The following is a 24373-nucleotide window of genomic DNA, read 5'->3' as shown; positions in this document are numbered from 1 at the left end:
ACAACACCTTCTTCTTGCATCTGCACAACTGCTAATTAGTAAGATCATTAGTCTTCTATGCATTAATAAAGTTTGCTGGTCATCCCATTTGGCTTTCCTTGGTGACGTCTTTGGCATCCCTCACAAAACCAAGCTGTGGGGTGTAGAATTTTCTAATTAAAGCTGATAGGAGGAAGGGGAAGAAGAGCAGGCTCAGCAACACCAAGGAGCAAGAAAGCAATGGTTAGCGGAGAGCAGCATCGGCGTGAGCTCCCTGTGGCCAGCACTGATGGCAAGCCACAACACGGAGAGCAATCGGGGCTTCTCAGGACAGTGCACACCGAGGAGGCAGCTGCTTCCCTCCTCCTGCCCATCACTTCCTACCCTGATAAGGAAGAACATGCTGTAATTTGGATAATGGGCAATGGGAGGTGATGCAATCTGGTGCACACGGGCACAGCACACTGCTGGGAGGAGACCTTACTTCACCAAGGACACTGGGCTGCTCAGAGCACCCAAGGAAGAACTCCTCCAATGATGGGAGCCCTCTCCAATCCTCCTCCAGCTCTCCAGGGTGGGTGTTCCCCCCATCCCACCTGGCCCAACCTGCTATGGGGCCAGATCCCATCAGTGCAGGGAGACCCATCAGCTTTCCTCCTGGAATCCTGAGCATTGTCTTCACTACTCAGCTCTGCAGTATCCAGCTTTGTAGGTGCTGAGAAACGATGGATTATTTTAAACTCAGTCACTTCTTCCCTTTGTTTTTCTCTTCCTTCTCTATTTTGTGATTTGGGGACTTCACGTACTGCGTGTTTGTACCATAGGGATGGATGCGCTGCAGTGCAATGCAGGTTGTGTTCTGCCCTCGTGCGGCCGTGGGGGGATCACCACGTTCAGAAATCCGTCGTACAGTTGGAAATAGACGGGGAAAACAAACAAACATATTTATTTTTATATATATACATACACACACACATATATATATATGTTTGTTTGTTATATAGATATATATATATGGGCTCTGGTAGTACTAAGTGTAGCTAATGGTTTCCTAGCAAATCAAGAGCGATTTCTGAATGCTTCTCTGCTCAGTGGGAGCTACAGTATCTGCAGCAATGAGAAATCGCTCACCAAGCGACTTCCAGGCAGGTGATACTGCTGCTCCCTGCAGAGATCCTGCATTATTTTGTGTTATTTATGCTCCTTGGAACAAAATAATGAAAGTGCTAAAGAGAAAAACAAAGAAGTTCCACCTTATTCAAAGAATGGTTTTATTGTTGACTTTTCTTATACAGCATTGTTGCACAAGCGTTAAAAGTTAACCCAGCTCTGGAAACGCATGGCTTCGGGTTAGCAGTGCAGGATTCTGTACTGTAAATCACTGATTACTTGATGAGCAAATTAAGCTTTGTAGGGAAAGGGCACTCCGTGAAACGTGCACTTCTTCTGGAGTTACCCAGGAGCGGTTCCTCCACCACCCAGCAAACAGTCCTTGCAGACGGTGAGGTTGGCCTGCAGGCAGTTTGTGATTGCACAGCTCTTTACAAAAGCAAAGATCAGAGGAATAAGAAAGATGTAGGATGTGTTTCAGGTTTACTTGGCTGCCTCAGAGAATGAGCATAAAGTGGAGCTTCTGTGGCTCACCCCAATAGAAGCTGAAATTCAGTCAGTGGTTCACTGGACTCATTCACCTGCAGGAAAGAAGGGGGAAGGGAGGGGGGGATATAGAGAATCAACCAAGAAGTCAATAATAACAAGAAACCAGCCATGAAAATGGCTCCATACACACTTATATCCAGATGTCCGAGGTGCTGTCACCACCGGGGTAACGAATCTCATGAGCCAGCACCGGCCCGTCAGGCTCCTTCCCAAAATCCACCAGGAAGTTTGTATTCGCTTTCAATCCACCTCTTTCAGTGTCCACATCGATCTGCAGCATAACGGAGCCCTCCCTGGAAAAGGGACACAGTAAATGTCAGAGAATGACTTGGAGTTGTTGGGTATTTGAGTGACAAAGGCAGTCTGTCCCTGATGGTACGTGCACGCCTTGATTTAAGAAAGGAATCCTGAGCACAGGGTCACCCAGCTTTCCTCTTTCAGTCAAGTTTTCTTACTTGACGAGATCCGGGTAGAACTGTTTGTCCCATCCGCTGTAGAGAGAGGTGGAGACGTACAGCCTCTTCCCATCCAAACTGAGCTGAATCATCTGTGGTCCGCCCTGCACCCTCTTCCCCTGCAATAGGAAAAGAGCACAGAGTGCTCCAGGTATGCTGGGCAGTAGCAAAGAGGAACAACAAAACATAGCAGTGGTTCTGCTGCTTGGAGGAGCATCCATTGCTTGGAACTCCTGCACCCAGGAGCAACAGATCTGACTTAGAGACAAAGTATTCTTCATTGGGAGCTTAATTCCTTATTGAAAGCCTTGAACGTGAGTCCTGCTTAATCTTCAGAACCACAGGAAGAAAATAATGGGTGAAGGGATGGTGTCGATGTGCTCAGATGTGTTCAGGAATCAAGCAATGGGTGGGGGTGCATGACAGAGCTGTGATCCCAGCTCCAGCCGCAGCTGGGTTTCAATCTGCACTATGGAATGAAGGAGTACGTGAGACCTCCTGGAATGTTCTTCATCCTGAAACCATCTTCTGGTCAACAGTTCTCTGTGATGAGCATACTCAATTCTTGAGCATCCCAGAAGTTCCGTAAGTAGTTGCCTTGACAGTGATAATATTAATGAATACTGATAATGGCTGAGAACTGCTGATAACCAGTGATAATTAATGCTTTTTAATTTTTCTATCCTGATGACAGGTGCTGTTGAACTCTTTACCTGGGAACCCACATACACACCCACCCACAAGGAACACTGCAGATCAGTGGGAGCTGGTGGAGTACTTTGGTTGCTGAATGGTTATCACGAGGAGTGATGAACACACACTGCCTTTGCTTCAAATTAGCTAACAGCAGCAGGGAAGGTGTCATTACACGGGCGTTGGTGTAACCAAACAGCTTGTACAACTCCACAGGGACCTAGAACGCTCACCAGGATTTACTCCATCTCGTGCTGAAATGAGATACCTGCAGTCCAGGCTGGGAGCCAAGTCACAAGCTCACATACTGCTTCATAGGCTTTACAGCTCAGATATTGCTTTATATGTTCTATAGCTCATGTATTGCTTTCTATGTTTGACTGAGCTGTGGAGATTCAAAATAGATCAGAATTAGCAGAGTGCTGACAAACTGTATTGTGCACATCAGGAGAACTTACCTTGATCACAAATGGCTCTGGCTGGCACTTCAGCTCCTTGTCTTCCACCACAGTCACAGGTCCACCTTTTACAATGCTGCCTCCCAGGAACACCTGCAGCCAAAGTGGGGCAGGAGTGAGAAATGGTGTAGGTACCAAAGGAACGTGAATGCAATAAAGGGAAAAACAAGACTGTGCTGCTGTATGGGACAGGTGTCCTGGTGCTGCTTACCTGCCCCACCAGTTTGGGCTGGCGTGTGTTGGAGATGTCGTACTGGCGGATGTCACCGTGCAGCCAATTGCTGAAGTAGAGAAATCTGTCATCCAGTGAGATGAGGATGTCAGTGATGAGACCTGCATAAACATTCAGCAGCAGAGTCATGAGGTGGACAGGCCCAAAACAAGCACAGACATCCCTGGAAACTCAGCGCTGACACAGTGGAGGCTCAGGCTGCAGCTGCATCCCCAGGACTGTTCTGAACACTCTGAAAGGATGAATCTCTATGGGACTGTTGGTTGTTGGAAGACTCAAGCTATTTCCCCAGAGAAATGGATCTCAGGCACTGAGCAATGCGGGAGCAGAGCCCTGACCACCACTCCCACCTGCTGGCTTATAAGCATAAGTTATATTTCAAGTATCATACAAAGAACCCAAGCAGATGTTTAGTGTTTGACAAGGGAAATGTTTGCTACTTAAGGATAAGAATTTCCAAATAGCTACATTGCATTATGGAACCAAAGAGGAGAATGCACCATTCCTTCTTCCACCATGCTCACACTTACCAGGCATGTCAGGGAGGAGCCATCCCTGCACTTTCTTTCTGGGTACTTCAATCACCTTCTCTGCTGCCCAGTCTCCTTTCTGCAGAAAGAGGAGAGAATGCAGCGTTGTTACTGCCCTGATGCCAGCTATGAGGTTTGCATGACAGGGATGGACATGACAGGGTTCTCAGCACTGAGGGACCACACGATGGCTTCAGAAAGCCATTGCATGGGCTGGTAGGAAGGTTTGCTCTCTGGCACAGTGTTATTGCTTGGCTAGAGTTGTACAGGAATGATGAGATGTATTTTTCTTTAAATCAGAATTGTACTGTTTATGAGGTGATCAGTGGATTTCCAACACTACCAGTGTCACTGTGGCTGGCACTACCTCTGTCTTGTAGAAGCGATGCACTGTTCCGCCCAGAGAGCATCCAACAAATCCTTCTGCAGCATCAGGGTTGTGGAGGAAACGAATTTCCAAAGGGATGGAGCCCTTCCCTAAGTCAATCGCCTGAATGAGGGTGTGGGAGCTCCAGTCCCACACGTTGATGTGGTGACCATAATGCCCTGGAGGGTCAGGTCAGGCAAAAATAAGCACAGAAGGGATTATTCCAGCTTTAACAAAGAACAGCTTTTACTTTAGGGAGGTTAAACCAAAGATTCCTCACCTTTCTCAACATCCACTGGGTTAAAACCATGTGCCAGGACTTTGGGGGTCCCCCACTCACTGCTCATCAGGACGTTGTGTCGCGGTTGGTACCAGAAGTCGTAACCAAAGGGAGGGCACTTCCCCCCTTTCTCCCAGTTTCCCTTCACTTCAAAGGTCTCTCCATCCAGCAAAACAAAGCCACCTGCAGGAGATGGATGGAACTTGTTAAATAAGGTGAATAATATCTCAGTATTTGATGATTATTTGCTAAACACTCTAAACATGACCTTATGCTTCGGGAAAACGTGGTTCTATTTGTATCACTTCTGTGGGACAAAGCAAATTAAGGCAAGATTCTTAAAGAACTCTATCGTGTTTTTAATTAAACTCCAGTTTGTTCTATAGGTACTCAAGGCTTTTTGATACACCGGTTATCCTTCCTAAGTACCTTTCCATTAAGGAGTATCATAGGGGCAATCCCAGAAGAGTCACTTCTGTTTTCTTTTGTTTGCCAACAACAAACAGCTGCTGGAACTGGTGGGTGCACCAGAGAACTGTGAGCTCGTAATAATGTGCCGGCATTGCAGCCTGCAACCAGACACATCTCTAGCATTCATTTCTTGAATAACAAAGAGATGGATACCTTTCCCATTGCCGGAAGGATCTCCCAAGCAGCTGATCAGGATGTCACCGTTGCCCAGACAGTGGGAGGTGTGGGGATGTGCCACGTTCCCCTTCCAGAACAACTCCACAGGCTCCACAATCTGCAAGGAGGTAACATACAGTCAGACCATCACTACAGTCACAGAACTCCAGTTTTACCACAAAGAGGACAAATCCCAAAGGACAAGGAAGTCATGGGAGTGACGTGTGCCAGAGGGAGGTTGTTCCATTTGGGATTTTGAGTACTTGCCACCTCCTTGCTCCTTGGCTCAATAATGCACCACCACCACGACATTAAAGATTTATTTGTTCCTCTCCAAAATATCAACAGTTGAATGGTCAGAATGGGTTTAATTAGGATCAGTGGCAGAAACGCCGCTGTGCAGTTTTCAGACATCACACTCCTCTGGAGTTCAGAGGAAAAAACATCTTTGAGCTTTGTCAGAGATTTAGTCTGAAACAAAATCCACTGTATAAGAAGAGCCCTTTGGGGGTTCTTATTCCTCTGAAATAACAAAGTCTGGCAACGTTCTTAAGATCTCAGAGCTGTAAGATTGTGAATGAACGTGTCTGCAGTCAGGTAGGGGACATCAGAGCCCATAAATGTTTCCTTGCATTACACATTACGCCTTGTAATGTCCCTTTTGATGAGAACACCACGTTTGTTTCTGGCACTTTGTACTGAAGCATTACACAGCGGTGTAGGATTAACCAAATTAACTCTAACCCAGCTGAAACCAGCACACAAGTGTGGACTCTGACAACGTGTATGTTTGCACCCAGCCTGGTCCTCTGTTTCTTTTGTACTCAATGATTTTTCTTTAAAAAAATTTAAAAAAAAAAATTAAAAAAATCAACATATTTTAAGAACCAAGCATTAAATATCAAGGAGGTGTTCTTTATGCAAAGATCTGGTTTAGCTCAGGGGAAATCCAATTGAATTTGAAGTCACTGGGATCCCTAACAAACATATAACCTACACACACTCAGCTGAATGTGTTAACTGTATCAGGTATTAATTAGCACAAGGTTTTGCTGTGTAATTTATCAGTGAGCTGTAGGAGTTTCAAAAGTCACACAAGTTGCCATTATGCGGCAAAAGCTTCCAAAGCTGTTCAGATTCTATCGCTCTAATTTGAGGTTGGAGCCCATGAAATTACTGTCTTGGTCATAACCACCATCTTGGTCACTCTTGGTTAACATCACAATCTTGGTTAAAAAGAAAAGGTATTTTAAGTCATCTAAATGTACCTTATGGATTCTGGGGGCTCGTGGGTCCGTGCCCACATCCACCACATAAATGCGGGATGAGATCAGACTTGGGAGAATGAGACGATTGCGACTCTTCGTGGTGTCCCCAAAGCAGCTGCTGCAGGCGTTCCACCCCGAGTGATGGAGCTCGTCTTTCAGGTTGGGCATGGGCAGGCGGTGGATCACCTGCAGCGTCAGACTTGAGATTCAGTCTGGGATCGTTTTTCATCCCAGGCAAAGAAATGGGTCTTTGTGTCAAAGCATAAATTAATAAAGGGCAGAAGGAAACGGCTGTTTGTGATTCAGGAAGCGGAGTCAGTGTGAAAGCTGAAGCAAGAAATGGGGAGAGGAAAGTTGGGCATCATAACTACATGGCATTTGTTAAATGTTGTGTGCTGTTAAATTCATCCAAAGCTTTAAAAATTTCTAGCTAATTAATGAGATGTGGAGTAATTATACAGAAAACAAAAACCAAATCAAACCAAAAACAGAAAAAAAAACAACACCCAGTTGTCCATGTGGTGCAAGTCTCAGAGTTCACAAGTTTCACCTGATTGCATCTGGGAATGCTGCAAAGTGGCTCATTCATTTGCTCTCTTGCTCCTGACTTTTACCCTTCTCCCCTAGAACTAAGAGAATTTTAGATAACAGAAAGATTTGTCAGCATCTCAGGAAATTGGCTTCCTCCACTCCTCCACAATAAAAACCTAAATGGTAGTTATATATTAAAAAAAAAAATAATAAATATGGAGAATTAGTGATGAAAATCTTTGCTATCCAACCAGAATCACCGTTCCTCAAAGATATGGAGATTAGAGTCCAAAATATCTTCACTGACTCCAGTTGGTCAACTCTCCAGTTACAAAAGAAATTGAGTAGATTTCTATTGCCTCATGTGCACATTTCCCAGGGTCTCAGAGGTGCTGTGTGATAAGCTCAGGCCATGCTACCAACACAGGATGTACCACCTTCCAAGGATTTAATTCTTACCCTTCATATAGATCAGCAAGTGATAGAAAGAGAACTGCCAAAGCACTAAGCAGAAAAATGCTCTGAAAATGTCTCAGGATCATCAGGAGGCATCAGGGCCATCCCACAAGAAGTACCTTGCAGTAGTGTGGGGATTTGGGGTTAACATCCACGGTGGCCAGGTAGTCTGGCTTCTGGATGCCGGTGTTCCTGTAGATGCAGGGCAGGTAGACGATCTCCTCCCGGGGACCTTCCAAAGCAGAAGGCATTTATTGGTCAGAAGGAATCATTTTGATAAATTTCTGTGATTAGCGCTGAAATACACTGTTTTTAATCCCTAAATCCATGAATTATGATTCTTCCTCACCGATAATCAGGAAACCAGAGCTCAGTACCATTAAATGATGTCCCATGGAGCATCTGGGTCCTTTCTCCTCCCATTCTCCTCTCATAGCACTTCTATGAGAGTCTGAGGGCAGCCTATAATGATCTTCACCCAAAAACAGCATTCTGGAGGCTAAATTATGGGAATTTGTACCCAGTATTCTTAAAGCCGAGCTCTATTTTGCAGTACAGAACCCAGAACAGCTGGCTGCATGTTGGCATCCTACAGCCATGCATTTATCTTTGTTATGACACAGCTTCTCCAAACTCATATAGTTCAGAGTGAACCAAATTTCTCTGATATTTAAAATCTTCTTGGTTTAGCTAATTAATGGGCTACTCTGGAAGGCATCTACTTCTCACTGAACTGGAAAACCACCCCTTATATTGATGGCCTGGATTCAGGAGGTGCTGCACCACTTGCCTTTCATGGCGTCCAGGGGAGTTGCATATCCTGGGCCGCATTCTCCACATTTTGCTGATGAGAGAAACAAAGGAGAGGTTTTAGTCTCCACATCCTTTCAAAATTCATCTCTAATGGGACATTGGCTTTGCATTCAAAGATGGACCAATATCAGTTTCAACTGACATGGCCAAACATCTGTAAATCTCTCTGACTCGGGACAGTGCTGGGGTTCCTTGAGTTACTGGATGTGATGCTCCACACTCAAAAATGATGGGAAATTTGGGCATTCATTTCACAGAGTTCAGCCTCCCCATTTCAAACTGTATCAACATGGGACATGGATCTGGAGGTTTAAAGAAAATCGTGCTCAATGTTGTAGAAAGAGCTGCTGAACCCCTGCCAGGTGGGCAAGGAGACAGATTGCCTGGTCTGAACAGCCCATTTTATTATCGTTGGAAAGCCTCCAGTCTTTCTCTGCAAACATATGCTGAACAAGTGGCTATTTTTAAGGATTTACTGCCTGGGTAAGAGGTGATGTTACAGGTGACCTGAAAGGAGGAGAGGAAGAGGAATTGTGAACCGGTCACCTTCTCTCTATTAGCAACTTCACCTCTGTTCTTCCAACCAACATTCATTTAGCCCCAGCAGAACACCTTCGTCATGATTCAGCAGAAGGAAGACAGCTTAGTGGGGAAACTGTCATTTTAGGAAGCAAGAAGAGGAACCGAGAGATGAGAAGAATATCCCAAAAGCAGAAGAAAGGAACATATCTGATGGAGGGCTCTGAGTTCAGAGGGAGGGACATGTTTGGTAGAATTGTAGAACATAAGGCTGCAAAGCCAGAGAGCAAAGATCAGTGTTGCCCCTCTGCTGTCCCATGAGGAGGCTGTAGGATGTAGGTGGGCTGCAGGATCTCATGATGGGGCTGGAGGATGTCACAGGTTGGTCATAAGATGCCATGAGTTGATCACAGAATGGTATGAGTTGATCATAGGATGCCATGGGTTGGCTGTAACATGGCATGGGTTGGCCATAGGCGACCACAAGGCCACCTGTCAGCCTCCTCTTCTCTGGGCTGAACAAATCATGGAATCTCAGCCACTCCACACACATTTTACCCTCAGATCCTTCCCAGTCTTTGTAGCCCTTTGCAAGAGCTTGAACCATAACCAGCATTCAAATAAATATGTTATCAAACCTTGTACAACTATTTCTTCCCTAACCATAAACAGAACATACATGCTAAGGAATGAATAAGTAAATTGTTGGCTGGAATTAAGAAAACATTAACCTGAAGTATTGCTCTGAGGGGTGTTTATAACACATAAGTCTGTAGGCTCAGCTAAACACTTAAATCTCTGATTTAACAGAAAAGAGAAGCTCGAGGCTGCAAAATCCATTCCACAATGCAGGAAGCTTTGACTCCACACTCAGATGGGACTGGTTTATAATGGAGATGGTATATGATGGAACTGGTATACTATGGAACTGGCATAAAATGGCAATGGTTGGTATATAATGGAACTGGTATGGCATGGGACTGATTGGTATAGAGTGGCACTGATATATGATGGCACTGATACAGAATGGAACTGGTCGGTATAGAGTGGCACTGGCATATGATGGCACTGCTATGTAATCAGCAATAACAGAAGAACTATGCAATATGACATCAGTCTATTTTTTCAGCGTGACATGCAACGAAATGCGTTTTGACAGAAGCAAACACACAGCACAGCTGCCTCCTTCAGTGCCTCAAGTGGCTGTGATGAAAACAAGCAAACCAGCCCGTGGTTTGCAGCTCTTGTACTGTGTGTTTAAAAGTTTATAGCAGCACTGTTTTTTCCCCAAATGCCATAGATAGGATTCCCAACACAGAGGCAGCTTCAGCCCCATTGCCTGTTTGAGTGAGGAGTTTTCTCTGCAGGCAGACCACGTCCAGCAGTGCATGCTCTGCATGAGGAGATTTGTGGTTTCAAGTAGGAGATCTCCTCAAAAAGAGTAATTTAGCAGATTAGGTTTAATTTCATGTTCTTTGTGAAATGTTTGCTTTGGGTTTTTTTGTGTGTGTCTGAAAACACAGCATAGTAAGTTTGCTTTGTTCCATACACCATAATTGAAACTTTATTCCAATTTTCTCAATCAGCCAAATTAGCAAGGAATGCAGTCTGTGTCAGACCACAGCTTAATTAGCCCTGCAAATCAAGTGTTCTGCAGATCACTCTGAGGAAAAAAAAAAATCTGTGTTTTCTAGAGAAAGCCTACAGCAAATAAGGAATATTTCCTCATTGCTTCTCCTATTTGTTTTTCCTCCCCCTATGATCTTTTTCAAACACTCCTTTATTCCGACCCATTGTATCTCATTGCTTGAAGGCACCTGAGGGTGATGCAATTCCTCCTGTTCTGAGCTGCTGAGGCCATTTGGGAGCAGCAAATGTGGGTTTTGTCATGAAGCTGTGATTTACACCATTTTGTAGCAATACACCTCCAGCATTCACCATGCCATGTTAATAACCCATCATTAAACACACTGAGAGCATTCATGGTTCATGAGCATGGTGAAGGAGGGTTGGGTTTGGAGTTGGTGATATTGGAGGTCTTCAGCTTTAATGACTCTTTGATTCTATTTGTGGGCATGGCGAGGATGGCTTGAGGTTGGACCTGGGGATCTTGGAGGCCTGATTCCATGGAAGCAGTAATTCACAGTTAGAGAAGACCTCCAAGATCACCAGATCCAACCATCGACCCTCCCTACCACCATGGCCACTAAATAGTCTATGTAGGACTATTTCATAGCAAATTCAGTAACTATAAACACAAGAAGAAAGCACTTTCTTTCACTGTTTAGGTTTAACAGCTGGAAATAAAGGAGAGGAGCATGAAGATTTGCCTTTTATCTGTGCTACTGTACAGCAGCAGTTCCTCAGCCTCCAAAGAAAAACTGTAGAGGTGCCCAACACATCTAAGAGGGAGATTAGGAGAGAAGTGGTGAGGATTTATGGACCTCTGTTGAGGGCTTTCAGCCAATCCATCACTCCTGGTGATGGTCAGCATTGCAGTACAATGTTTAACTGACTCCTTCCACACCACCTGGTGACTCGCTGCAGATTGCCACCACCATTCCCACAAAAAGGCCACTATCACAGCCTGCCAGCTGCCACTTGATGCGTTTTAGCCATTAAAACAAAATAAGCACTGTTTGCTCTGTGCCTTTGACACAAAGCAACGCACCAAGATAAGCACTCCGTGCAGGAGATAACACAAATCAGCCCTTTTGCTGAATCATGAGCGCTGGCTTTGCTGAGAAACGTTTCTTGAAGTTCTGTTGCCCAAACCTGTTGGAATTTGTGAGGGAACAGCGCTTGCTTTACACATTACGCAACAATTTAGGGACGTGAAAAGTCATTTTGATCTATTTCAGTGCCCTCCCCTTCGTTTCGGGGCAGCAGAGTAGGAAATAAAAGTTCATAGCAACAATATAAGTGAAAAATGAAACTCAGCTCCTCGGTTTCCTGGAAGTGCCATTCCCGTTCCCTATTGGGGCAGCAGATCTCAGTGTTTATATCAGCTCCTAATACTGAGTCACTCAAAGAAATGTGCAATGATGGTGTAAGTGTTCCCCGAGAGCATCGCAGCTGTGCAAAACCGGGGCAGCAGTTTAACGGAGCAAACATTTAACTGTGCAGAAAATTCTGAGCTCCCTGCCAGCAAACCCAGCAAAGTTTCACAGAGCAGAATGGAGCAGAAAGCAGCAAATCAACCATTGGATCTCTTACCCATGTTGGCTCCGAGGTGCGCAGCAGGAAGCACAGCGCCTGGACTGGAGTAAGGCAGAAGGGAATATACAGAGAGCAATGGGGAGGGCAGAGAGCTGCCTGGGGGGAGGATCGAACGCGTTGAGAAACCCAATGGTTTGGAAGCACAGAACCCACCTCCCCCTCTGCTCTGCTCTCCTCCCACTGCTCCAGTTGTGTCCCAATGGAACAGCCCAGGATGTTGTGACCCTGTGCTGAGCCTGAACACTTTCCAGCAGCAGAGAAGGAAGTTGTTGTGTTGAATATTTTCGCCCCTTTCTTTGGCAGCTGCTCTGTTTCCAGCACTTCAGTCCTGTAAACAAAGGGGCTCCAAGGGGTGTGGGTCGTGTCTGCTGGATCCTCACCAAGGCATTTCTACAGCAGCTGCTTTCAAAACAGACATGAAAATCTGGATTTTGTTCTTTTATCCAGATGGGATTCTGCTTAACTGTCCCTGTTGAGGAGGAGTCTATTGTTTTCCTCGTTTATTTTCTGTTTTCGTGGTGTTGTTTTGTTATTTTTTTGAGGTCTGTACTTTCTTTCCCAGGGAAAACTGCCTGTTCTTTCCCTAAAACAGTGCCAGGGGCAACACTACATCTCTCACCAGGGTCTGCATGGTAGGACAGGGGGAAATGGTTTCAAATGAAATAAAAAGGTGACTTAGACTGTATGTAAGGAAGAAGGTTTTTATGAGAAGGGTGCTGAGACACTGACACAGCTTCTGCAGAAGTGTGTGGGAAGTGGTTCCTGGAGTTGTATGGTTGTGCCATCAGGCTGTTTGGGGCTCTCGCCTCCCAGTGGGTGTCCCCATTCATTACAGGGGGATTGGATGAGATGGCCTTTAAGGGTCTCTTCTAACTCAAATGACTCTGTGATTCTACAACCTTAATGGTCTTGCACAGAACCATGGGGTGGTTGGGATGAAAGTGTCCTTACAGATAATCCTCAGAACCATAAGACCATAGAAATGGGTTGGGTTGAAGGGACCTTGCCCTTGTTCATTGCAGGGAGGTCAGGCCAGATGGCCTTTAAGGGCCCCTTCTAACTCCAGTGACTCTACAACTTTATGATCTCATCCCAAACAGGTTAATCTCAAACACATCCTCATCTGACATCTCTCCCAAATACTTCTGTGTTTTATCCCAGTGCCCATGGCTGGTGTTGAGGGTTTGAACTGCACGCCAATATGAAGAAATGTAAGTCTATGGATCAATTTTTCTTTTCTTTCACAAAACGAAGTCATTACTGAGTTCTCATTTGATAGTCTTCAGGTGTTGTTCTCAGGAGATGCCATGACATGCTGGCTGAAGAGGAACTGATACTCAGGGAATGGAGAGGCAGAATGGGTGGGAAACCAATGGGGTAGAACAGAATGGAATGGAATGGAATGGAATGGAATGGAATGGAATGGAATGGAATGGAATGGAACTGAAGGAATCTGGAATGGAATGGAATGGAATGGAATGGAATGGAATGGAATGGAATGGAATGGAATGGAACTGAAAGAAATTGGAATGGAATGGAATGGAATGGAATGGAATGGAATGGAATGGAACTGAAGGAATCTGGAATGGAATGGAATGGAATGGAATGGAACTGAAAGAAATTGGAATGGAATGGAATGGAATGGAATGGAATGGAATGGAATGGAATGGAATGGAACTGAAGGAATCTGGAATGGAATGGAATGGAATGGAATGGAATGGAATGGAATGGAATGGAACTGAAGGAATCTGGAATGGAATGGAATGGAATGGAATGGAATGGAATGGAATGGAATGGAATGGAACTGGAGGAATCTGGAATGGAATGGAATGGAATGGAATGGAACTGAAAGAAATTGGAATGGAATGGAATGGAATGGAATGGAATGGAATGGAATGGAATGGAATGGAATGGAATGCTCAGTCTTTTTGTCTGCCTTATTAATTATGACTTTTTCAACTCAGCAGTGTGTTTAAGAATGAAGCAATCAAAAGTTATGTGTTTTGTTTGCATAATATGTCCCACAATCGTACAAAGCACAACAGCTCTTCAGGAGTGGGGTCAGAACCTCTGCATTGCGCTCATAGTTTCATTCGAGTCACATAACTGTAACACAAACAACATACTTGCATCTCCCTCCCCAAAACCAGGATGGGAGAACAGAAACATGAATGCTGTTGTCAAAGTGAACAGCACTCAGAGTTCCTTGTTTGTTTTGGGGGATTGATTTAATTGCTGTACATGCATGTTGTATTGTTCCTTAAACACTGCCAAGTTAGAAAGGCAACACCCACTGTGTTAGGTGGCACAGCTGGGCGTAATTTGATGACTGACAACTTGAAAGACCAAAAATTGTCATCCCATTGACTGAAAGCAATTAGTAAATATGAATGCCCTGTTTTTAAACAGTAAAATCTTCTTTAAGGTAACACAGCTCAGTTTTCTGCACTGCAAATTTGGTGCAAACATTGGATGCTGAGTGCCCCAAAATGAAAAATATTCAGTTACTGTTCCCATGTCCTTAAGGTACTCATCCACAGCAACTCTGGAGTCAATGGGGAAACTAGAAGTTACCTTCAGAGAAAGCACAGAGGTTAAACTGGATTCCAGAAGACAGAAAAGTGTCCATCACAGCCAACTGTTGGAATGAAGGAAGTGTGAAATTCCTGGAAAATTGTTCTGTATTTCCTTAGTGCCTGAAATCATCTTGGAGAGAAGCAGACTGGGTAGCCAGGGCGTTGTAGTGAGTTTGTTTCCCTGCTCCAAGCCAAGGATGCACAACATCAGCATGGAAGGAAGGAAGAAATCAAGTTGGGGACCGGCAGAGATAATACTTTTGGTTGTAAACACACCCATCAGTTGTCAGTAATATGGAACTTCACTGGGAGATCTTTGCTTTCAGACACCTGAATTCCAATGACAAACTCTTTAACTCTTCCCACCAACAGCACTGCCAGCAAGAGTGACATTTCACTTTTCTTTATTCACTGCTGCTTCCTGCCTATGAGACATGCTTTTATTAATGCTCAGCAATTAAATAATGCTGCTCTGAGGCAGAAGAACCACCAGGAACACAAACACATGGCTGGTGAAAATGTTGGTTATTATGACTGGAAGAAAACATGGCCCCTTTGCATTGTAGACATGATTTATAGGGGATAGACGGCGACACGGCGACATGCACACACCTCCCCCCAGCAAAAAGTGTGCTGTGTAAATGAGGGAGAATGAAGGGGAACTTGGGAAGGCCATCAGAAGGAAATTAATGTGCTTGTTTAACGAAGTGAGGCGTCGTAAATCACGTTGTAGCATCATCGCACCACAGGGGTCCATTTGGGAAGCACACGACTCACCAACATCATGCTTTGAGAATGAAGGAAACGACATTTCAAAGGATGCAGGAGATGTAAATGTTCTTGGATTTGAAGTGCACACTTGTGTGTGTCTTAAAAACGACGTTGGTTGGTTGGAATTGGGTGATCTTCATGGTCCCCTCCAATTTATTCTACGATTCTATGCAAAATATGCTGGCAGTTGATAAAAACAAGCATTATCAGTTTTCACTGTATTATCTTCAGTATTCAGCCTGTACCATATGCAGCCAAAAGCTGTGTGGCCCATCACGACTGAATTATTCACAGTAAGAAGTTTATTATTAAAGACATGAATCATTTGAAATTATCCGTGGGGGAAATGTAAGGAGAATCCCAGGGAGATCTGTTGGCACGACGGTGCAGGGCACTCGGGTGGCACTGATCCAGACATGTAGTGAGGAAATGCACAACTGTAAAGTGTTTCTGTGGTTGCTTTGGTTATGTTTGGGATGCTTACAGACATGACGTTGGGTTCAGGCTGCAGGGCTGTCACGGGTTAGTTAGATTTACCTATGCCCATCGAGCTAGAAATAATTCGCCCTTATTCTGCCAATCCAAGTCGATTTGAGCCACCTCAATTCTAGCAGCTTTATCTACCTGATGGTTGTTTTGTTGTTCTTCAGTAGCCCGACTTTTGGGCACATGTGCATCCACATGACGCACCTTTACAACCATATTCTTTGTTCGGGCAGCAATGTCCTTCCATAGTTCAGCGGCCCAAACAGATTTTCCCCTCCGTTGCCAGTTATTTTGTTCCCACCGCTGTAACCACCCCCATAAGGCATTTGCCACCATCCATGAGTCAGTATAAAGATACAGCATTGGCCACCTCTCCCGTTCAGCAACATCTAAGGCCAGCTGGACAGCTTTTACCTCTGCAAACTGACTTGATTCTCCCTTACCTTCAGTGGCCTCTGCAACCTGTCGTGTGGGGCTCCACACAGCAGCTTTCCATTTGCGATGCTTCCCTACAATGCGACATGATCCGTCAGTGAATAGGGCATATTTCTTTTCATTTTCTGGTAATTCGTTGTATGGTGGGGCCTCTTTAGCACGTGATACCTCTTCTGCTGGTGATGTTCCAAACTTTTTATCTTCAGGCCAGTCCATGATTACCTCTAGGATTCCTGGACGATTGAGGTTTCCCATTCGCGCTCGCTGTGTAATCAGCGTAATCCACTTGCTCCAGGTGACATCGGTAGCATGATGGGTGGAGGGAACCTGTCCTTTGAACATCCAGTTCAGCACTGGCAGTCGAGGTGCCAAAAGGAGCTGTGTTTCAGTCCCGACTACTTCGGAAGCAGCCCGAACCCCCTCATACGCGGCTAAGATCTCCTTCTCAGTTGGAGTGTAGCACTCTTCAGACCCCTTATATGATCGACTCCAGAATCCCAGGGGTCGGCCTCGGGTCTCTCCTGAGGCTCTTTGCCACAAACTCCAAGTGGGGCCTTTCTCTCCAGCAGCAGTATAGAGGATGTTCTTTACATCCTGTCCAGTCCGTACTGGCCCCAGGGCTACAGCACGGGCTATCTCTTGTTTAATCTGTTCAAAAGCCTGCTGCTGCTCAGGGCCCCATGCAAAATCATTCTTCTTCCGCGTTACCTGATAAAGGGGGCTTACAATGAGGCTGTAGTTTGGAATGTGCATCCTCCAAAAGCCCACTGCACCCAGGAAAGATTGTGTCTCTTTCTTGCTAGTTGGTGGAGACATGGCAGTGATTTTGTCGATCACATCTGCTGGGATGTGACGACGTCCATCCTGCCACTTTATACCTAAGAACTGAATTTCCTGGGCAGGTCCTTTTACTTTGCTTCTCTTAATAGCAAAGCCAGCTTGTAGACGAATCTGGATTATCTGCTCTCCTTTTGTGAAAACTTCTTCTGCTGTATCGCCCCACACAACAATGTCATCAATGTACTGCAGGTGTTCAGGAGCACCACCCTGTTCCAGTACAGTTTGGACCAACCCATGGCAAATGGTTGGGCTGTGTTTCCACCCCTGGGGCAAACGGTTCCAAGTATACTGAATGCCCCTCCAGGTGAAGGCAAACTGTGGCTTGCATTCTGCGGCCAAAGGAATAGAAAAGAAGGCATTGGCAATGTCAATGGTGGCATACCATTTGGCTGCTTTTGACTCCAGCTCGTACTGGAGTTCCAACATGTCCGGCACAGCAGCGCTCAATGGGGGTGTGACCTCATTCAGGCCACGGTAGTCTACTGTCAGCCTCCATTCTCCACTGGCTTTACGCACTGGCCATATGGGACTGTTAAAAGGTGAGTGAGTTTTACTGATCACTCCCTGATTCTCCAACTGGCGAATCAAATCATGAATGGGGAGCAAGGAATCCCTGTTGGTGCGATACTGCCGTCTGTGCACTGTCTTTGTAGCAATCGGCACCTGCTGCTCTTTTACTCGTAGCAGCCCCACAACAGACGGGTCCTCTGACAGGCCAGGCAAAACAGACAGCTGCTTAATGTTGTCCATGTCTACAGCAGCTATCCCAAAGGCCCATCGATACCCCTTAGGATCCTTGAAATGCCCCCTTCTGAGGTAATCAATACCCAGTATACATGGAGCCCCTGGGCCAGTCACAATAGGATGTTTTTGCCAGTCTTTGCCAGTGAGGCTTATTTCAGCCTCCAGCACAGTCAATTCTTGAGAGCCCCCAGTCACTCCAGAAATATGGATTGATTCTGTCCCTTCATGACTGGAGGGCATTAGGGTACACTGTGCACCGGTATCCACCAGTGCCTTATATTCCTGTGGTTCTGATGTGCCAGGCCATCGAATCCACACAGTCCAATAAACTCTATTATCCCTTTCCCTCCCCTGACTGAGGGCAGGGCCCCTCTATTGGTTACCTGTGATGACTGGAGCAACTCCACTGGTGGTTGGTATGTCTAGTAGTTCTTTCACCCGTGCTCGTAGTGCAGACGTGGGCTGATCATGCCACTTCCTCATGTCTTCTCCACGGTCACGTAGGTAGCGCCACATGGAAACACGCGGTGCAATCGTACTGTTGTTCTTTGCTCGAGCTGGGAAGCGTGTGCGTTTAACAGCTGAGACTTTTGATGATGCAGGTGGGGAGTAGGACTGGACTAGTTTGATCAGATCCTTCATTAGACCTGGAGGCCCGTACGAGGATTGACCTTCATCAGTTGTTTCTGATACTATTACAGGATCATTACAATTAGTTGATGGAAACAATTTCTTGCACATTTCATCTACTCGGTTTTCTAGCCGTGAGATGGCAGAAACTGCGGCATGCAGTTGGGGGAGCTGCTGATCGGTGGTTTGAAGCATTATAATCAGCTCAACAACTCGGGGCCATCTGTCCACGAATCCTTTAGATCCTGATACCAATGACTGTGCAATTCTCTCTGGTGCTGTACTTGTGATTTTCTGCCACATGTCAGGATCGGCCCTCACTCTCTCAGGGTCAAGTTCGCTTGGATCAGGGCTGTACAACATTTTCGCCATGGCCAATTCCCTCAGGCGCTGAATGCCTTTTTGGACGGTATTCCAACTATCAAATTTAGGCTTCAAAGCATCCTTATAGGGGTACCTTTCTCTCACGGCTTCTAACAGCCGCAACCAGAGAGTGGCAGCTCCATCCGAACATCTGCTAATCCCTCTGTCGATACCTGCATCTTGGGCAATGCTTCCTAGTTGGCGAGCTTCATTACCATCTAGAGACAAGCTGTTGGCCCCGTTGTCCCAGCAGCGAAGCAACCAAGCAAGGATACCTTCATCTTGACGCCGTGTGAACTCCTTTCTTGAGCCTTGGATTTCAGTCAGCTTCAGAGGTCGACAGTAGGTGATTTCCTCCTCATCATCAGTCTCTTCTTCATGCCTCTTGGTTTTTGCCTTTGCTTTTTTCGGTACTGCTCCATGCCCGGCACCTGGGTCTTCTGCTGGCCCCCCCTGTGCTTCTCCTTCTTTTCGTTCTAGACGCATGGACACCCGTTTCCATTTCTTGCCTTCCACAGGGGCAACTGATATTGCTACTGATGCCTCCTGTGACTGATCAGAATTAACTTGGGCTTGAATCTCAGATCGGAAACTCTCTCTCTCCAGAATAGTATGATACAAAGCACGGTATGCATAAGCCAAACCCCACATAAGGTTTACCTCCTTAGATCTCTGACCCAAATACTCACTTAATTTCTTAGGGTCCCTTAGGTGTTCAAGAGTGAAATCCCATGACACTGCGGGTCCCCATGCTTCTAAGACTTTTCCTAAACCTTTCCATATTCCCTGCCAGTCATCATTCTCTGGTTCTGGAGGAGACTTCCGCATAGAACGAATGCATAGGAACATATATGCATGCATTGATAGTGATAACATGAATGCAAGTATGAACCCTATCTCAGTTATTGAAAAGCGTGTGGAAATCTGAGAGTACAACCTAAATAAAAAGGGTTTATTTAGCCTGTACAATGAATTAAACATGGTGGTGTTTGTAAAATTGCCTGTTCCATCTGGGATGCAAGTATTTGTAAAATTGCCTGTTTCATCTGGGATGCAAGTGTTTGTAAGATTCACAATTCCATCTGGGGTGTAGATGCCAAAATTCTGACCATACCACATCTCGTAAAAGTACCAGGCAGGTGTCTCCATCAGTATCCACCTTACTAGGCTATATATCTGCACAATTCCACAACACCAAATTATGGTGTTAATAGTTGACCAATACTTTAAGAAGATCATAATTGCTTTCAATCCCTTAAACAGAGCAACTGGGATGAAGAGTGGATTCATAGCTGGCAGGCTCTGTAAAAGTCAGAACTAGCTAGCTTTGCTCTAAGGGAGAAAGAAATCCCTTTGTTTTCTACACAAAAGTTAGATAGCAGTGCTGAGAATGTACAGCAGCCCTTAATGTTGACAATTTGTCTGGTATTTCAAGGTCACGTTCTCCGTGAGCAGCTACGGAAAGATAACACTCCCAACACTCCCGTAACGAAGCTCTTTAAGAGCAAAGAGAGAGTTGTTCTAAAAGCTAAAAAGCTCTATGCCCGCATTCTCCACCAAAAAATCTGTCACGGGTTAGTTAGATTTACCTATGCCCGTGACAGGGGAAGCCACCCCACGCCCCCCCCCCCGGGGCCCGGAAAGGAGGGGGAAAAGGGGAGTGGGATAAAACAGCGACAATCTAAGGAGGAAAAACTTATTTTACTAAATATGATATCGAAATACAAGATAACACAATATAATATAATTAAGGCTAACAAATCGAACGAAACAGAGAGAGAGAGTCTCCGAAAACCGAGAGGCCTACTGTGAACTCTAGGCGACACGGCTGGAACGCTTCCCACTCTCCGAGCAGTTCGAGAGAAGAAGGAGGGCACTCCAGCCTGGGAACGAGATTATATAGAGTCCTGGTCCCGTGACTTATTGTTACTCCTGTTGTTCTCTGGGATATGTAGTCTTCTTCTGTGGACTGCACATTCAACAGAAGTATCCATACTTGACATGATGTTATGATGTGGAATACTGATAGCAAAATTACAAAATTACAAAACCATGACAAGGGCACACTGCTCAACCCGGGTGGTGGAATCACTGACCTAGAGGTGCTCAAGAGGAGGGTGGATGTGGGACTGAGGGATGTAGGCAGTGGGCATGGTGGGGTGGGGGTGGGTTGGACTTGGTGATCTTAGAGGTCTTTTCAACCCTAGCGATCCTATGGGGACAGATCCTGAAGGCATTCTCTTACTGCATCTACCTCAGCAGTTGTGTTTAGGAACCTGTGGAGATGCTGATGGCCATTCACTCCAAAGCATTCACCTTGAAGCTGTCCCTCAGAAGTGACACTGGTGTCCACTTTTGACATTAATTATGAGTTTCACATTAGGGAGATGAACTGATTTGCCTCTTTGTTCACCAATAAGGTCTCCCACATCTCCTCCATCACCACACTTACCTCCTGGTCACCTGGAGACACCAGAACCGCATCATTGGCTGCAATGTGGATCTCAAGCCCTGCGCAATGTTCCTTCTAATGGACGAGGGGTTTCAGCAGCTCTTCTCAATGTCTCCTTAAAACCTAAAGGTTAAAAGTGGAGGCCTGGCTCAGAACAGCACTGCCAAGCACCAAAATGGAGCTGTCTGCTGGTGGTGAGAACCCCATACAACTCAGTAACCGCAATGGTGGCATTGGGTGCTCAACACACACCAACCCAAAGCCAGGAACTGTATTATATAGTTATAAATATATATAATAAGGTTAGAAAAGGCTCCTATGATCACCATATCCAGCCCCTACCCAACCAGGGCCCACAAAACTCTATCTCCACCACTTCTCCACACGGAGATGTGGAACCTGCGGACAGCGGGGATGGGATGATGGGCTGGGGATGGCGATGGGGTTGGAGATGAGGAGGAGGCCATAAGGACCCCATAGATAAGCGCAGCCCACACACCCCCCCCTTATCTCGCCCCACTCCACCGCCCCTGAGGAGGCGTTGGCGGAAGCCCCGCCCTCCGCGTGACGTCATCGAGACGCCCACCAATCCTTGCAGAGCATCTCGGCCCCGGCAGGAAGTGACGTCACCGTCTCCCTCCGCCGCCCGGTCCCCTTTTTGTGTGTGTGTGTGGAGTGCGGCGGCGCCGCGTGTATCCCCCCGCCGCGGCTCCTCCTCCTCCTCCCGCCCCCCCCGGCCCTCCGCCCGCCGCCCGATGCCACCTGCGCTGCGCTCCCGGGGCTGAGGGACCGCGCGGAGCGGGGAAGGTGAGAGCCGGGCGGAGGGTGGGAGGAGGAGGAGGAGGAGGCCGCGGTCCGTTATGTGCGGTGGGCGGAGGGATCGGGGGGGGGAGTTGGGGGTGAACCGGCTCCAACCGCCCGGGGATGGTGGGGGGGGTTGGGGGGGACTGAGGGGCGCACACACAAAGCGGAGGAGGAATGGGGGGGGCGGGGGGAGGAGCCGCGGGCGGAGGGATCCTCTCACACCCCCCGCGGTGATGCGGCCACGATCCCTCCGCCCCGCGCCCCCCCCCCACCCCCCCAGAGCTCCGTCGCCCCCCCCAACATTGGTGGGCGGCCATGTTGGGCACCGGGCTTATTTCTGCTGCCTTTCTCCCAGGCACGACGCGCTCAGCCCGGAGCGGGGCCGCGTTCTGTGCCGACAGGCCCTTCCTTAGGCCCCGTGCCCCCCTGCGGCCTGCAGCCTCTCCCCGGCCCCTCAGCGCTGTGGGGCGCTCCGTGGTGATGGAGGGGGGTCGTGGCCCGTCAGTCTTCGCACCGACCCCGTGGAAGGGCGCTGAGCGCAGGGCGGTGCTGAGCGCTGCTTTGTGTCCGTGGCTGTTGGTGACACGGAGCCGTGGGCCGGTGGGTGAGCAGCCCCCGCGCTGTGCCCGTGGTGGTGGAGCTCGGGGCTTTGGGTGCAGCACTGCGGGGCTGCGGGCGGGGGATCAGAACGGCCCTTCCAGCCCAACCCAACTATCAAGTGGTAGTTTCCAGCCCACCCTGTTCGTTCAGGGGTCTGGAAGTTCCCATCCAACCCAACCCATTTGCAGTCCAATCCATTTGCTATGGGAATCCTTTCTGCCTTGAGCTGTTTGCTAAGGGATCCTTTCCAGTCTGTTCACAAAGTGATTGCTTCCAACACAACCCAACTCGTTCACCAAACAATCCTTCCCAGCCCTGTGCTGTCTGCTAATTGATCCCTTCCAACTCAATCTAACCAATAGGTGATCCAACCCAACCCATTCGTTATGAGATCCCTTCCAACCTGAGCTATTGGCTTAGGGCTCCCCTTCAACCCAACCCATTCCATGTCTGTATGGTCCCACACTTCTCCTGACTGCACCTGCTGAATCCAGGTGTTGAGCTGTCTGCTTGCTGTTGAGCTGCTTGCACTGTTTTTACCCCCACTTGCACTGTTTTTACCCCCACCACGCTGTGGTGCTGCCCTTCAGTCCCATAGAAGCCCAGTGGCTGCAGTGGGACACCCCAGCTCTGTGTCCCCTGCTCCACTCCATGCTGTGCACAGGGTTGCACTGCCCTGCAGGAAACTCATGCCACAGGACAACATGCGTGGTGTTAGTTTTATTAGCTTGGCTGTGCTGGGGGTGGAGGATGGGGGGATCTGTTGCTTCTTTTAGGAAAGGGTTTGTGAAGAAATAGAAGTTCAGCATCTTCCCTGTTCTGGGTCTTGCTGTGCGCTGATGGCTTGAGGTTGCTGCAGATGGGAAGTTTGATCCTGGAGTGCCATACCTGGCTATAATTGTATCTGCAGTTGTGTTGTGCCTAAGAAGAGAAGTGAAGCCGTCCCACAGCTCTGAGCTCTGTCTGGGCCGGGGGGTTCTGCACGTGTTGCTCACAGATGGCAGCGTGTTGTGGATATATATGGCTGTGTTGTTTGTGTGCACGATCCCACAGCTGCTTGGAGTCTGTCAAAGGACCAACGACTGTCTTTGCTCTGACAGACCTGCCCCACGCTCCGTGCCATTGGCAGGAATGGAGCTGCAGGCAGCTTGTGGGCTCCAGAAGCAGCTTCAGGGTAGTCTCATGTTGATGAAATACACCCCAAGTATTCAGCAGAGCTGCAGAGACAGAGCAGAAAGCGGTTTGTTTTCATCACTCAGCACTTCCAACTTGAAGGTAGATAATAATCATTAAAATTGAGTGTAATAATAGATTTTAATTAGTAGGCATGGCACACATCAAAGCCTTTAATAAAATACAGAGGGCTTTAAATGATGGCATTCAGAGCAAATTTAATACGGCTGTGGAAGAACCTGGGTACCCAGCAGAGCACATCAGTCAGTGCATAGTGAATTCACCTCCGTGTGAGGGATGTGGCTGCCGAGCCTCCACCTGCTCCCTTCTTTCAGAGGTGTTGCTCATGATGAATGGCCAAATAAACACTAATGAAAACATCATCCAACATTTTCATCACTGAGATTATATCA

At 47.0% G+C, this 24373-nt stretch overlaps 2 protein-coding genes and 2 long non-coding RNA genes across 13 annotated transcripts in view; 2 read left to right on the top strand and 2 right to left on the bottom strand.

Annotated features, from left to right (window-relative positions):
• Positions 1 to 1226: 1226 nt before the first annotated feature.
• Positions 1227 to 12151, bottom strand: LOC107324579 (methanethiol oxidase-like). Of its 7 annotated transcripts, none has more exons than XR_001559507.3 (14): positions 12084 to 12151; positions 8326 to 8379; positions 7655 to 7767; positions 6549 to 6734; positions 5278 to 5398; positions 4654 to 4836; positions 4374 to 4552; positions 4007 to 4085; positions 3456 to 3577; positions 3245 to 3337; positions 2094 to 2212; positions 1765 to 1931; positions 1624 to 1670; positions 1227 to 1518 (listed from the first exon to the last, which is right to left on the bottom strand). XR_001559507.3 is itself a non-coding variant. In XM_015884715.3 (14 exons), exons 1-12 carry the CDS (start codon positions 12085 to 12087, stop codon positions 1769 to 1771), a joined length of 1416 nt encoding a protein of 471 aa, XP_015740201.2. In that variant the 5' UTR covers positions 12088 to 12151; the 3' UTR covers positions 1227 to 1518; positions 1624 to 1670. The 7 variants fall into 7 exon arrangements, 6 of the variants coding, with proteins under 6 accessions (XP_015740201.2, XP_015740200.2, XP_032305078.2 ...); XM_015884715.3 differs by having other exon boundaries at positions 1769 to 1931; XM_015884714.3 differs by having other exon boundaries at positions 1227 to 1670.
• Positions 6762 to 7648, bottom strand: LOC146756325 (uncharacterized). The gene is made up of 2 exons (XR_014937422.1): positions 7099 to 7648; positions 6762 to 6875 (listed from the first exon to the last, which is right to left on the bottom strand). It is a non-coding gene; the product is annotated as an uncharacterized LOC146756325 (long non-coding RNA).
• LOC146756324 (uncharacterized) lies at positions 10476 to 21480 on the top strand. Its single transcript, XR_014937421.1, has 3 exons — positions 10476 to 12132; positions 13187 to 13297; positions 21352 to 21480. It is a non-coding gene; the product is annotated as an uncharacterized LOC146756324 (long non-coding RNA).
• Positions 21481 to 22034: 554 nt separating this feature from the next.
• POGZ (pogo transposable element derived with ZNF domain) overlaps positions 22035 to 24373 on the top strand; it is a 28658-nt gene continuing 26319 nt past the window's right edge. For all 4 annotated transcript variants that reach the window (XM_085524419.1, XM_015884686.3, XM_015884685.3 and 1 more), the window contains exon 1: positions 22035 to 22190. The gene's annotated coding sequence lies outside the window, so the exon portion shown is untranslated. The remainder of the gene's footprint in view (positions 22191 to 24373) is intronic.

The sequence above is a fragment of the Coturnix japonica genome, chromosome 27 (assembly GCF_054131305.1).
Source record: "Coturnix japonica strain WE chromosome 27, WE-NBRP24, whole genome shotgun sequence".
Lineage (NCBI taxonomy): Eukaryota > Metazoa > Chordata > Aves > Galliformes > Phasianidae > Coturnix > Coturnix japonica.
Note: the sequence above shows the minus strand (reverse complement) of the source record. Positions and strands in the feature narration are given on the sequence as shown.

Excerpts from the sequence above, each read along its gene's own strand:
- LOC107324579 (XM_015884714.3), bottom strand. Across the intron at positions 4,553-4,653 it reads CCCAGTGGATGTTGAGAAAG|GGCATTATGGTCACCACATC; the intron begins GTGAGGAATCTT and ends CTGACCCTCCAG. Across the intron at positions 3,338-3,455 it reads AGCCCAAACTGGTGGGGCAG|GTGTTCCTGGGAGGCAGCAT; the intron begins GTAAGCAGCACC and ends CTTTGGCTGCAG.